This window comes from Salvia splendens, chromosome 6, assembly GCF_004379255.2.
Source record: "Salvia splendens isolate huo1 chromosome 6, SspV2, whole genome shotgun sequence".
Taxonomy (NCBI): domain Eukaryota; kingdom Viridiplantae; phylum Streptophyta; class Magnoliopsida; order Lamiales; family Lamiaceae; genus Salvia; species Salvia splendens.
In genome coordinates, this window is record NC_056037.1 from 5,256,038 (window position 1) to 5,270,017 (window position 13,980).

The 13,980-nt window shown below is 38.0% G+C and overlaps 1 protein-coding gene across 2 annotated transcripts; it reads left to right on the top strand.

The window, feature by feature from the left end:
* Positions 1-7,556: 7,556 nt before the first annotated feature.
* Positions 7,557-13,896, top strand: LOC121808354. 2 transcript variants are annotated; one of them, XM_042208785.1, is made up of 2 exons: positions 7,557-8,818; positions 13,480-13,896. In XM_042208785.1, the coding sequence occupies exons 1-2, from the start codon at positions 8,440-8,442 to the stop codon at positions 13,605-13,607; spliced, it is 507 nt and encodes a 168-aa protein (XP_042064719.1). In that variant the 5' UTR covers positions 7,557-8,439; the 3' UTR covers positions 13,608-13,896. The 2 variants fall into 2 exon arrangements, with proteins under 2 accessions (XP_042064719.1, XP_042064718.1); XM_042208784.1 differs by having other exon boundaries at positions 7,557-8,806; positions 13,468-13,896.
* The last annotated feature ends 84 nt before the right edge of the window (positions 13,897-13,980 follow it).

Below are 13,980 nucleotides of genomic sequence, written 5' to 3' on the forward strand. Positions count from 1 at the left end.
GGTAAACATAAGCTTGCCTCGCAACTTCATGAAGACTCATGAAAAAGTCCAAATTTTCCACCTTTGATAGTATGATAGCAGAGGCATCGAAGACTTGGTCAAGAGTGAGACCAGGAATGACCCCAACAAGGTTGAAAACCTCCTTCCTCGACTTAGTAAGCTCGAACTCATACCCAATTCGGTTGGCAAGATATTCAAGCCTGTTGTTAGTGTCCTCATGCATCTTACCAATCACATCAACCAGCCTATCTAGAGCATCCTCCTTGGTTTTGCGCTTCTTTGGTGCACGTTCCTTGGGTGCATTTTCCTTGGGATCACTTCCTCCTGCTGCGCTAAATCCACTGTCGGTTTGTGCCTCAGGGGAGAGGGCATGGGACGCAGAATCATCACCGAGGAATGGATCAGGGACATGGTATGAACTCCCCTCACCTGCAAAAACCTGTGAGGAACCAGAGAAGTTCTGCTGATACGCCTCTCGCGGACCAACTGCATGTTCACCACAGGCCCTGTCCTTGCCGAAGACGATTTTCCAATCATCATAGTAAGGCCAAGACTTATTGCGGATCCCTTTTACACCTGGGTCGGACTACACATAGACACATAAATATCAATGAATTAGGCAACGTCGGTTATGTACCCAATAGGGATGACTATAATTCATCGATTACAAAGCAGATCGGCACCCACATACCTTCAGAATATCGGTCCATGCAGCGTCATCGCAGTCGATTTTGTAGTCACCGTACAGATTGAAGCCGATACCACTCCTGCTGAGGACTTGTGACAATGCGCCGTAGTGCTTCTTCCAAGTATGAATCTTGGACTGGATATGTGGGTTTACCTTCAAGTCAGTGTTAGGGAACTCACGGCGTAGCGCGTCCTCGATCTTACCCAGGTACCCGCCCCTAAATCCATTGTCAGCTTTCCATCCAGTGGCGACGAGTTCTTTCAGCGTTCCAATTAGAATCTCCTCTTCTCTGTCGCTCCAACACCTTCGTCCACGGTCAAGGGGGGCCAGTGAACGAGACGGCCTCCCAGGGGTTGGCAATGTCATTCCAGTGGGTGCTAAGACACAAAAAAGTATTTGTTTTTACACAGCTAGCTTAACTAACAAATAAAGATCGTGTACGAGACAGTAGGTATACAGAAACTACCAACTAAATGTGAGCCTTTTACCGTGTACATTTGTCTTCCGTGGTGGCTCAAAACCAGTGCGACGTGACTCGGCCATGTAGACTTCACCGACGCAGCCCAACGCGAATTTGCACACAGAGTACGCGACGACAATGAGTAATCAACAAGTTTAATCATATGCCAAATTAATTGCGAATAAAATATGAGATTTTCGCATAAATTGCATTACACCCACGAATGAGTAAAGCCAGATTCACCACAATTTTGCAAGATCTCAAGCATATTCCCAAAGTAACTGATCAGTGAACATAAGCAAAGTCTATTTTCAATTCTTACTTGGATCTTGTTGGTAGATGCTCCTCCCAAGCGTGGCGCGTAATGTTGCTGTTAAGGCGGGAACAATGCTACTTTATAAGTTCAGGCGAAATAATAGGTGATAGTTTGGGAATATGAGAAAATACCAGAGGGTATAGATGCCTTTTTGGTGGAAAACCTAACTTCTACAAACTGTACCAAACATGGGTCATGACATGGGCCGAAAATGTCCAACCCACAAAACATGTGACAAATTTGAGAATAAGCCCTACTTATCCTCCTTCACAAACCCTGAAGTAATCCAGCCCACTAATACCAGTCCATGTTAAAAAACGAGCCCTTATCATACAAACCTTGACTAATACACCTAGGAAAAGGAAACTATGATACTGCTGCTGTTGCTGTTGTTATTTCTTTAATTAAGTAGTACGAATTTCATTTTTAACTTCTCACTTTTTGCACTGCATTTTACTTGAAGGTGTGGCCATGTGAGCGATTGATTCCACAGTAAATTACTAGTACTACTATTTATCCATTTAAACACGAATTACTAATATTAGAGCATTAGCCCCGGTGCGGATATCCCGGCGGACATCCCCACAGACATCTCAAAAACACCTCATGTCATGTCATACGGACATCCCACTGCGAATGCCACGTCATACGGACATCCCACTGCACAGTGGCGGACATCCCCAAGGACATCCCGACGGACTTCCCACAATAGAATTTTAAAAAAAAGAAATTAATGCAATAATCGGGACGTCCTCGTGGACGTCCGTGGGAGTCAACGCAATGGCGGATGTCGCGACGGATATCCGCGGAACGCCGCCGAACTCCGGTGTCCGCATCCGTGCCTCCCTTGCACAATGGCGGACGTCCCGCGCGGACTTCCGGCACGCCGGTCGGAATTCCCCCAGGACGGGCGCCATTACTAATGCTCTTACCCTATTGAAAAAGTTAAGGACATGAAGTTTAGGTATTTGATCAAGTTCTAACTAATTTACAGTAATCAGTAATAACTAATTTCAATTTTGTATGTTAAAAATATTAAAATAAAGCCATAAATTTATCAATCTTCTTGTGTTGATAAACTTATGTCTTTGTGTTAATATTTAAATTTACATGTTATATTAATATAATTATATCTTTATATTGATAATTTTAATATAAGTTATTAATTATTAATGTAAATTAGTTACTCATGAATTCATTTTACATATTCACATATAAATGATTATTTTTAAGGCAGGCAAAGAAGGAATTAAATGGTACCCGTGTGGCCGTGTCAGTGACGCATATATCATCTTATCTATTAATTGAATTAGCATTAGTTGAATTAAAAAAACCAGACAGTAGTCAGTTAACAAATCATTAATTTATAAGTAATTAATATTAATAATTAATACCGTCATTATAAATTAATACTAATATCTAATCACTTGAATACGGATAAAGTTTATTTTGTTGTATTTCCTTCGTCTCTGAAAAGTATGCACTATTTCCTTTTTTTCCGTCCCCAAATAGTATAATCATTCCTTTCTGGAAACTCTCTTCTTTTTAATGAGGTGGTACTAATTCTCCACTAACAATACTTAAAAATTTTTTTCTACCTCTCTCTCTTACTTTATCAATAATGCATTCAAATTAGTGTCAAATCCAAAATTCATACTCTTTGGGGACGGACGAAGAGAGTATTTTTTTTGTGATGTTGAATGCGACAAAATTCATTAAGATTTATACTCTCTCCCCTCCATGTTAATAGAGTCATTTTTCTATTTTGGGAAGTTGCAAGCTAATTGAGTAATTTTATTTTTGGCAAAAAATAATTATCACTTTTACTTTATTCTCTCTTCATATTTCTTATTTTTTCCACCATCTATTTAACACACTACTCATCTATTTAACACACTACTTTTAAACTTCGTGACGAGAAAAAAAATTGTCTCTGTTAACTAGAAATGGAGGTAGTATCAAAGCTGTGCTATGAAACGCACAAATTTAGGAATAAAACGGCACCTTCTCTCCACTTTCTCAATCTTTCAATATTTTATTCTTATTTTTATATTTTTAAATTATGAAGACAATGCATGAGTTGAAAGTATATTACCATCCGTGAATACGGAGTATAATACTGCTAAAAAATGTCAGTACTACTATATTAATTTGTTAAATCGGAAAATATTAATGGTAGGTATCCTTTTTGAAATAAAATATTTAAAAATAATAACTATAATTAATAGTGTTTAAAATTGAATGCCCAAATTAAATGTTAATCAAATTATCAAATTCTATAAAATAATTATTAACGAAAGGAAATATGAAGGATAGAAAATGATATGCTATGCCCTTTATGTGAACAACTTATGTGAATACCATCCTCGTTTAACCCATTTTACATTTTTAGTATTTTTTTGTTTTATAGTTTGATTATAATACATTTAAAATTTAAATGTTATAGGCCACCATCCTTGTTCGACGCATTTTTAGCGTTATTCAATTTATTTTATAAAATTCATAAAAGTTCGATTTGTAGTTTTATTTTTTATTTGAGAAAACGAAAAATTCGAACTTTGACTTTTATAAATTTTATAAGATTAAAAATACCAATAAAATTTTTAAAAATGTATTAAATCAAACTATAAAGCAAAACGAACAACACTAAAAATGTGTTGAACGGGGGTGGTGCTCATATAAGTTGCGTATCATGTCATTTTCTACCCTTCATATTTCCTTTCGTTGTTAATTATTTTATAGTATTTGATAATTTGATTAATATTTAATTGAGGAATTCAATTTTAAACGGTATTCATTATAGTTACTATTATTTTTAAATATTTTATTTTAAAAAGGATACCTACAATTAATATTTTCAGATTTTACAAATCTTTCAGTAATTGAACGAAATAAAAAATTAAGATACTAGTTCAGAAAGCGGCATGTGCTATTTGGCGGCAAAGTCGCACTTGTGGGGCCCTTTTGCGCCGATTCCTCACTTGCTTAGCTCATTAAATCCATTTATCGCATACGTCTAATTTTTTCTATTTTGTTCCAATAAAAAGATACTACTACTAATTGCTATCCTATTTTTGTGTCAAATAATGACTAAAATATTTGATTGGGAGGCAAAATGGCAATATCTCCAAATAAAAAAACATTCAAACTAGTTGTAACTTGTAACATTCAAACTAGTTGTCTATTTCGTTTTATAACAATGAGTAGTTTAAAATTTACACCATAATAATGATGTACTCCGTAATTATATACCCCCTACGTTTTGCTCGAAATGGTTGGTTACAGCTGTGTTCAATGTGTGTGTAAAGTAATTAACATATTCTTGAATTCTAATCTCAATTTAAAATATCTGCAATTTGAAATTCTGAAATTTCTACCTTTACCAACTTCATACCTACCAAACTATTTTTATCGCCAAAATATTATAGAAAATCAGATCTCGCTAGAAGTAGAAAAAACTATGCATTGTTTTATTCTTTCTTGGTTGGTTCAATTTTAATCATTACTATGTTTAGGATAAGATGTTTATATGTTAATTAAGGTCTAGTTTGTTATTAGGCTATATTAGGATTTGATTAGATAAATGTACCATGATATGGGACGTGAGATTTAGACCCAAATTAATATATCTATGAAAATTAGGATGGACTCAATCTAGCTAATTACGTTTAATCAAGTCCCAAAACTATTAAAAAAATTCTCTAACCCGAATCCAAACCTAACTTACTACCTTTAAACTTTAATCTGCCCTTACACGACACAATGCAATACTATAAATTCTCTAAGTTAACACGATTTACATGATTAAAATCTTAAATGATTAAAATATGATTCATACAATAAACCTAACTTACACGAACTTAAAAATAAAACTAAAATAAACCGTTATTCATAAAACAACATTACATAAAATCTCAAACCTAACTAGAAATGTTCTACTAAGAGTAGGACGGATCTACTATATTATTCTAAATACTAAAAATAATATTATTATTGGCTTAGTCAAATCCAAACCAATCCAACTCAAACCCAATCTAAAATTATTGGATATCTAACGAATCCATAGAAAGGGATCCAAACCAAATAAAATTTGATCAAAACTTATAATTCCATACTTCTTTATGTCATATTTTCATATCATATCAAAATTAGTAGTCCTAATAAAAATTGCACCTTACTCCTTTTTCAAAGAAAATCAGTACATTACTTTGTTCCGTCATTCAAGGGAAATTTTAAGGCCATCCACAACGCTGTCTCTATACCGTCTCTTAAACCGTCTCTTAACTACTATTTGAGCACTATTTGAGGGCCCCACTGTCCTTTTTTCCTCCATCTCTTAACTAAGAGACGGAGGCTGCAACGCTCCGTCTCTTAATCGTCTCTATACCGTCTCTTAATTACTATTCATTCAATTTAATTTATAATTTTTTTTAAAACCCAATTCAATTTAAACAAACACACTTTATTAAAATTAAAACAAAATTAAAAAACACACAAAATAAAAAACACACAAAATAAAAAAAACACACAAAATAAAAAAACACACAAAATAAAAAAACACACAAAATAAAAAAAAATTAATCGGAAGGGCTAATCATCCTCCGGAGGCGGTCGAGGTTGAGGGGGAGTCGGAAGGCCAAGTTGTGCTGCCATATGCACAATTCCGTTCCACCAGGCCGCGTATTGGGAGTGCGAGAAGCGGGAAGTGTCCGCCATTGTGGCGGTCATGTACGCCACCATAAGTGTGTCCGAGCCTCCTCGCGAGCCCGATCCTGAGGCCGGCTGGCTTGATTCGCCTCGGCCCTTCCTTGCTCTAGCCGCTTTCGCCGCCTTCGTCCCTTGCGGCCGACGGCGCGTACTCGCGGATCCTCCTGCATCGCCGACCGTACCCGCAAACTCCTGGGATTCAGCATCATGTTGGCTGATGCCTTCAGCGAAAATTTCAGCGAAAATTTATAGAGTAATTTTAGATGATATGAAGAATAGATGTGTAGTTGTGTGTAAATGAGGATGGGTTTAGGAGTATTTATAGAGTAAAAAATTTAATAAAAAACAAAAAAAATATAAAAAAAAAACAAAAAAACGGTAATAATACCGTTACAAAATTTTTTTTTTTATTTAAATTCGATTTTTTTTTTAAAAAAAAATATTTATTGCGTCAGCACGTGACGACGCCCACTCGCGGGCCGGCGAGTGGGCGTCACGCACGACGCCGGGCTGCGCCACGTCGCCGAGGCGCGTGGCGAGCCAGCTCGTCTCCTGGCTCGGCGAGACGAGTCGCGCGACGAGACGGGACGAGATGGAGGCTGCAACGCGTCTCGCCGGGGTCTCGTCTCGCTGAGACGAGACGCGAGACGCCGGCGAGTCCCGTTGTGGATGGTCTAAGTATGCTGCTGACATTTAAATATTTATAACAAATAAGTCAAAATTGAAACAGTACAGATTAATCAATATTGGTATTTTTGGTTTTGGTTAGTCTTTTTTAAATATAGAATGTTTGTTTTAAGTGGCGTGTACAATTTTTCAGCCGGAAAATAATCATTTAATTTTTGTAATATAAAATGAAATCATTTCATCTAAGTCCTAAGTCATTTAAAAGAAACAGAAAATTTTGTGTCTTGACAGTTTAAGTAGCAGAAATTTAACAAGGTAATAATATCCCTTTATTTTCTCCCCTAATTTGTTGTATTCCATCTTAAAACCGCACGCAGACTGTATGTTGACACACACACACACACCATAAGCACTACTTCTTCAACCCCAACAACGCATTGTGGTATGTGCATAAGTAGTCTATGTGAATTATTCTTTGCAAGCGTGGTTGGTGCTTTGGTCCAATCGTTTATGACCAAAGATCCCCCTTTTTATAATTCCGCATTATCTTTCTTGGATCTGCAAAAGGGCAAAGAGGCAAAAAGGTGATGAAACGAGTCCTCATTTGAAGAAAGGGTGAAAAGGCTCAAACTTGAAGCTTGCTTTACTAGGAAATTTTGTGGGTGAGGGGAATTTGGCAGCTTTTTTGTTGGGCCAATTCTTGATGCAGTGAAAGTGGGGGTTTGTTTGAAGGAGAAGATATTGTTTTCAAGGTGGGTTGTTTGCTTTTTCTTGTCTGAGTTTCAGCTGCCTATGAAGCTGTGTGTTCCTTTAATGTATCTCTGTGCGTGTGTGTTTTTATTTTAGTTTTTGGGTTATATGAACAGAGTCTATGACTCAAAGTTGTGATTTTAAGCCTACTAGGATTGAGAATTGGATGGTAGTTTGGAAAGAGTTGGTCATATAAAAAAGATGAGAAGAATATGATACTACTGCAGTTGGGGGTTTTGTAAGGAAATATGGATGGTCTTCAGAATTCCCAATTCTTTTGTGTTAGTGATAACGTTGGGCAAAAAGCATTCCTTATTCAATTCTTGTAAAAAGATAAGCATTCCCTAATCAGAGGATAAGGATTTTCAACGATTTGTGTGTGTTCATGAAGTTGAATTTGCCAATTTTCGGAGTTGGTGTTTAGGTGCATCAAAATGCTCTATTTCTTCCTTTTCATCACTTCTTTGACCGTGGTAAGTTGTTATGAATGAACTAAAGCAAATTTTCAAGAAGCAGCAGGGGAAATTAGATGTTTAAAATTGCTGTTTTGCTAACCTTTGTAGTATCACAGGAAGTATAAATCGAGTTTAAGATTACTTTTCTTGTTCTCCACTTACTCATATATATATATATAAGATTCTTGCTATTTATGCAGCAAAACATAAGTTGTTAGAATAGGTTCAATCTAATATTTCTTCACTTTTATAAGGCCATATTAGAATAAGATCAATCTGAGAAATTTTCATTGTTGTCGAAATTTCGAGAAAGGCTGAATTCTCCTGGTTATGAACTCTAGTTATTGCATAACATATCATCCTAATTATCAACATTCGGTGACTTGGTGTAACAGCTTACTCCATACAGAATCTGTGAAGAAATGGACTAATAGGAATGGATCCTCAGGCCTTTATTAGGTTGTCGATTGGGTCTCTGGGAATTAGATTTCCCGGAAGTGCTGCAGAAGAATCTGGTATTTGTTCATTTTCTTCTCCGTGTGTATGTGAGATCCGCCTCCGCGGCTTCCCTGTGCAGACAACACCAATCCCTTTTGTACCATCTCCTGAAGCAACTCCTAATTCTCACAGTGCCTCGTCCAGCTTTTATCTCGAAGAATCTGACTTAAATGCACTCTTAGCACCTGGATGTTTATATGCCTCCAATGCGAGGCTCGAGATAGTGGTGTTCATGGGGAGAAAGGGTTCCCACTGTGGTGTTGGTGCCAAGAGGCAACAGATTGGAGCTCTTAAGTGTTGGATATTTGACACACAAAATATAGGAGCACTCAACAAGGATGAAATATGGAGGATAAGTATTAATAAGCTTCTCACAAAAGGATTACAAAATACAAAAACAAAAAGATGTGCTTCAGCACTACAAACTCTCACTGTTTATCTATGAGCTACGGCTCTTTCTCTCAATTCACCACTTCCTTTTCTCTTGATTGATTACATTAAACTACTACTACCCCTATTTATAGAGATTCAAAACTAGCTAGCTACAATACACATCATCATAGCTTAATTAGGAAGAAAACAAATGTAATCCACTACCTACACCACCTAATTATCAATATGGTACGTGGCTTTCATGTAGCCATGAGGAAACAAAAATCATCCACGTATAATAACTAGGTGATGCACCTACTTCATCACTTTTTCTTAATCTTGAAGTAATTGAGTTTAATAAACTCAACATCCTCCCTTAAACTCAATTCTTCAAGGTTTTCATGCCAAGCATAAATTTCAATCTTCTAAAGACATCCTGTTTTAGTGGCTTCGTAAAAATGTCAGCAATTTGATCTTGTGACTTGCAGTACACTAGCTCCACATCATTTTGGTTCACGTGTTCCCGAATAAAATGATAACGAGTATCAATATGTTTACTTCTTCCGTGGAACACTGGATTTTTAGCAAGTGCTATTGCAGACTTATTATCAACACGTATCTCTGTCGGGCCTTGTTGCGCGAATCCCAGAAAAGTTAATAAATTTCTCAACCAAATGCAATGGCACACCGTTGAACTTGCTGCAACATACTCAGCTTCACATGTTGAGAGTGTCACTATAGCTTGCTTCTTTGACGACCAAGTAAAGACAGCATCTCCAATATAAAAACAGTAGCCGGTAGTGCTCTTTCTTTCATCCAAGTCTCTTCCCCAATCGCTATCCGAATAACCAATGAGCTTAACTTCTTGATTAAAGGGATAAAATATACCTTCATTCAGCGTACCTTTAATATAGCGCAAAATCCTCTTAACTGCATTCAAATGAGATTGTGACGGCGTTTCCATGTATCTGCTGATTAATCCAACTCCATAGAGAATATCGGGCCTAGTGCACGTTATATATCGTAAACTTCCAACGAGGCTTTTGAAGTAAGTTGGATCCACCTCAGCTTCACCATCATGCTTCCTTAATTCTTGACCGATCGCCACGGGAGTGTTAACAGGATTGCAGGACTCCATTTTGAATTTCTCCAAGATTTGTTTTGCAAATGAGCTTTGAGAGATAAATATCCCATCTTCATTTTGTACTACCTCAATTCCCAGAAAATGTGCCATCAAACCAATGTCCGTCATCTCGAACTCTTTGATCATGCTCTTCTTGAAGGTATGAAACATTGTTTCACAATTTCCAGTAAAGATTAGATCATCAACATATAGGCAAACAAATAACATGTTACCTGCAGCATCTTTCTTCAAGTATAGAGCATGTTCGAAAGGGCACTTCACAAAGTCATTCTTCAGAAAATACTCATTGATTCTGGAATTCCATGCGCGAGGTGCTTGCTTGAGCCCGTACAAAGCTTTCTTCAATCTGTAAACTTTATTCTCAGCTCCTCGTTTCACATAACCTTCAGGTTGCTCCACATAAATTTCTTCTTCAAGAAAACCATTTAGAAAAGCCGACTTCACATCGAGCTGATAAATCTTCCAATTGTGTTGGGCTGCCAGCGAGATAAATAATCTGATCGTCTCAAGACGAGCAACAGGAGCGAAGACTTCACTATAATCAATTCCGGCCTTCTGCTTGTATCCTTTCGCCACTAACCTCGCTTTGTACCTTTGCACTTCACCATTGGCATTTTTCTTTGTTTTGAACACCCATTTCACACCAATTGCTTTTCGGCCTTCTGGCAGTGTTGTCAACGACCAAGTATCATTTTTCTCAATCGCATTGATTTCTTCATCCATTGCAATCTTCCATTTCATTTCTTGTGCAGCATCTGTATAAGCAATAGGATCAGCATCCATATAAAAACAAATAAGATTCACATTTTCCTCCACGGCTTCATCAACTTCTTCGGTAGCTTCATATATATCGTTCAGATTGCGCATCCTTCTTGGCCTTCCGACTGGACCTTGAGATGATGTTGGTGAATCAGGTTCTTCAACTTCACGTGCATCTTCTTGCTGATCAGGTACAATTTCTGACGAGCTTGCAACTTTTTTATCTTTCCAGCTCCATGTTTGATCTTCTTCAAACACCACATCACGACTTAAGATCACCTTCTTTGTGAGTGGGTTATACAATTTGTAACCCATTACTCGATCTCCATATCCCACGAAGATACACTTTTCGCCTTTATCATCAAGCTTGATTCTTCGAGCTTCAGGAATTTTGGCATAAGCAATGCATCCAAAAACTCTGAGGTGCGCAACACTGGGCTTGAACGAGCTCCATGCTTCTTCGGGCGTCATGTTGCGAACACTTTTGGTGGGACACCGGTTCAGGAGATATACTGCTGTTGCGACAGCTTCAGCCCAGAATTCTCGGGGTAAGTCCTTCCCTTTGATCATACTCCTCGCCATATCAAGAATTGTTCGGTTCTTCCTTTCAGCAACGCCATTCAGTTGAGGAGTATATGCAGGTGTAAGCTGGTGAACGATTCCATGATCCTTGCAAAACTTTTCGAACAAATCGGATGTGAACTCGCCTCCTTGGTCGGATCTGAGAACTTTAATATAGTGCTCACTCTGCCTTTCCACAAGAATTTTGAACTCTTTGAAAATATCAAACACCTCAGATTTCCTTTTCAAGAAATACACCCATGTCTTTCTGGAATAATCATCAATGAAAGTTAGAAAGTATTGATTACCTCCAGTAGAAATAGGCTTCAGAGGACCACAAACATCTGTATGAATGATCTCCAATGGGCGTGATGCTCTCCATCTCATTTCTTTTGAGAAACTTGGCCTGTGATGTTTTCCCAGTACGCATCCTTCACAAACTTCTTCAGGATGATCAATATGCGGCAAGCCTTTCACCATATTCTTTGAAGACAAAAGCTTCAAACCACCAAAATTCAGATGTCCAAGACGCAAATGCCATAACCATGATTCATCTTTAACAATTGCATTCATGCACTTCAACATATCATGTTTCATATTCAATGCAAATAATCTATTTTTGGACATCTTCACAGAGGCAACCAAACTACCTCGAGCATCATTGATAGACAGATAAGAATTTTTGATATTAACATCAAATCCTTTCTCCAGCAATTGACCAAGACTCAAAATATTGCTCTTCATAGCAGGCACATAATAGACGTCATATATAAAACCATGATTTCCATTCTTCAACTTAATCAAGATATTACCTTTTCCTTGCACCGCTACTTTGGAGGAATCTCCAAAAGTAACATCCCCATAAGATGTTTCCTTTAGCTCCACGAAGAGTTCTTTGTTCCCGCACATGTGGTTACTAGCTCCAGTATCCAAGTACCACGTGCTGCACTGATCACCTTCAAGTCCTTTATGAGTAAAAAGAGAGGTGTAAATTACTTGCTCATTATTGTCTCCACCATCGGCATAATGGACTTGTTGGTTGGACCTGGTATTTCCGGCTGTTGGGCATTCATAGCTGTAATGCCCGAATTTGTGACAAGTATAGCACTCAACATTTGCTTTATCAAACCCTGGTTGATTATAGGTTTGAGAATAACCGCCTCTGTATTGTCCTCTTCCTCGTCCTCGTTGTCCATAAGAATTCCGACCTCTGCCTCGATAGGTGGAATTTTGACGTCCTCCCTCATTTTGATAATTCTGACCTCGTCCTCCTCGATTTTGGTAATTCTGGCCACGTCCTCCTTCGTAATGATAATTTTGGCCGCGTCCTCCTCGGCCACGATAGCCTCGTCCTCGGCTTCTACCTCGGTTGTATCCGCCACGTGATGTCCCAGGCTCAAACTTCTTGTCTTCTTGTATCGACATCTTTGCTTGTAGCATATGCTCAAGTGACGGAGTTGTCTTTTTCTTCATGCGTTGCTCGTGGACTTCCAAGCTGCTCTGTAACTGGTCGATTGACATAGTGTTGAGATCTTTTGATTCTTCGATAGCCGCAATGACGTGCTCAAATTTTGACGTCAAGGAACGAAGAATTTTCTCAATGACACGAACATCTTCAACTATCTCTCCTTGCCGTTTCATTTGATTCACAATAACTAATGTTCTTGCGAAATAGTCTGAAATGCTCTCCGTTTCAGACATGGTCAAACTTTCGAACTCGCCACGTAGGATCTGCAGTCGAACTCGTATCGCCTTATCAATACCAGTGAAAGAATTCTTCAAAATCTCCCAGGCTTGTTTTGACGTGGTGGCTGCACTTACTTTCTCGAACGTGGTTTCATCAATACCTTGATAGATATTGAACAATGCCTTCTTGTCTCGTTTCCTTGCATCTTTGAGGGCGTTCTTCTGGTTGTTTGTCAGGGCATCTTCGGCTTCTTGGGAGACAGGTTCGGTGTAGCCGTCTTGAACAATATCCCACAACTCTTGTGATTGCAACAAGACTCGCATCTGAATACTCCAATTCCCATAATTGTGTTTCTCTAATTTGGGAATCTGGGGTTGAACCATATTCAACGTTGTCGCCATAGGTAGGATCGAGTGGCTCTAGATACCAGATTTGTTGGATATTTGACACACAAAATATAGGAGCACTCAACAAGGATGAAATATGGAGGATAAGTATTAATAAGCTTCTCACAAAAGGATTACAAAATACAAAAACAAAAAGATGTGCTTCAGCACTACAAACTCTCACTGTTTATCTATGAGCTACGGCTCTTTCTCTCAATTCACCACTTCCTTTTCTCTTGATTGATTACATTAAACTACTACTACCCCTATTTATAGAGATTCAAAACTAGCTAGCTACAATACACATCATCATAGCTTAATTAGGAAGAAAACAAATGTAATCCACTACCTACACCACCTAATTATCAATATGGTACGTGGCTTTCATGTAGCCATGAGGAAACAAAAATCATCCACGTATAATAACTAGGTGATGCACCTACTTCATCACTTTTTCTTAATCTTGAAGTAATTGAGTTTAATAAACTCAACATTAAGTTGGATGTTGGCCCTGAATGGTGCGAAGGAAAGCCAGCTGTTCTTTTCAGTGGCTGGATTGGCATCGGCAAG

Coding starts and splice junctions, on each gene's coding strand:
- LOC121808354 (XM_042208785.1), top strand. CDS start 8,440: ATGGATCCTCAGGCCTTTATTAGGTTGTCGATTGGGTCTCTGGGAATT. Junction 8,819..13,479: donor TTGGATATTTGACACACAAA/ATATAGGAGCAC, acceptor TTGACACACAAA/ATATAGGAGCACTCAACAAG.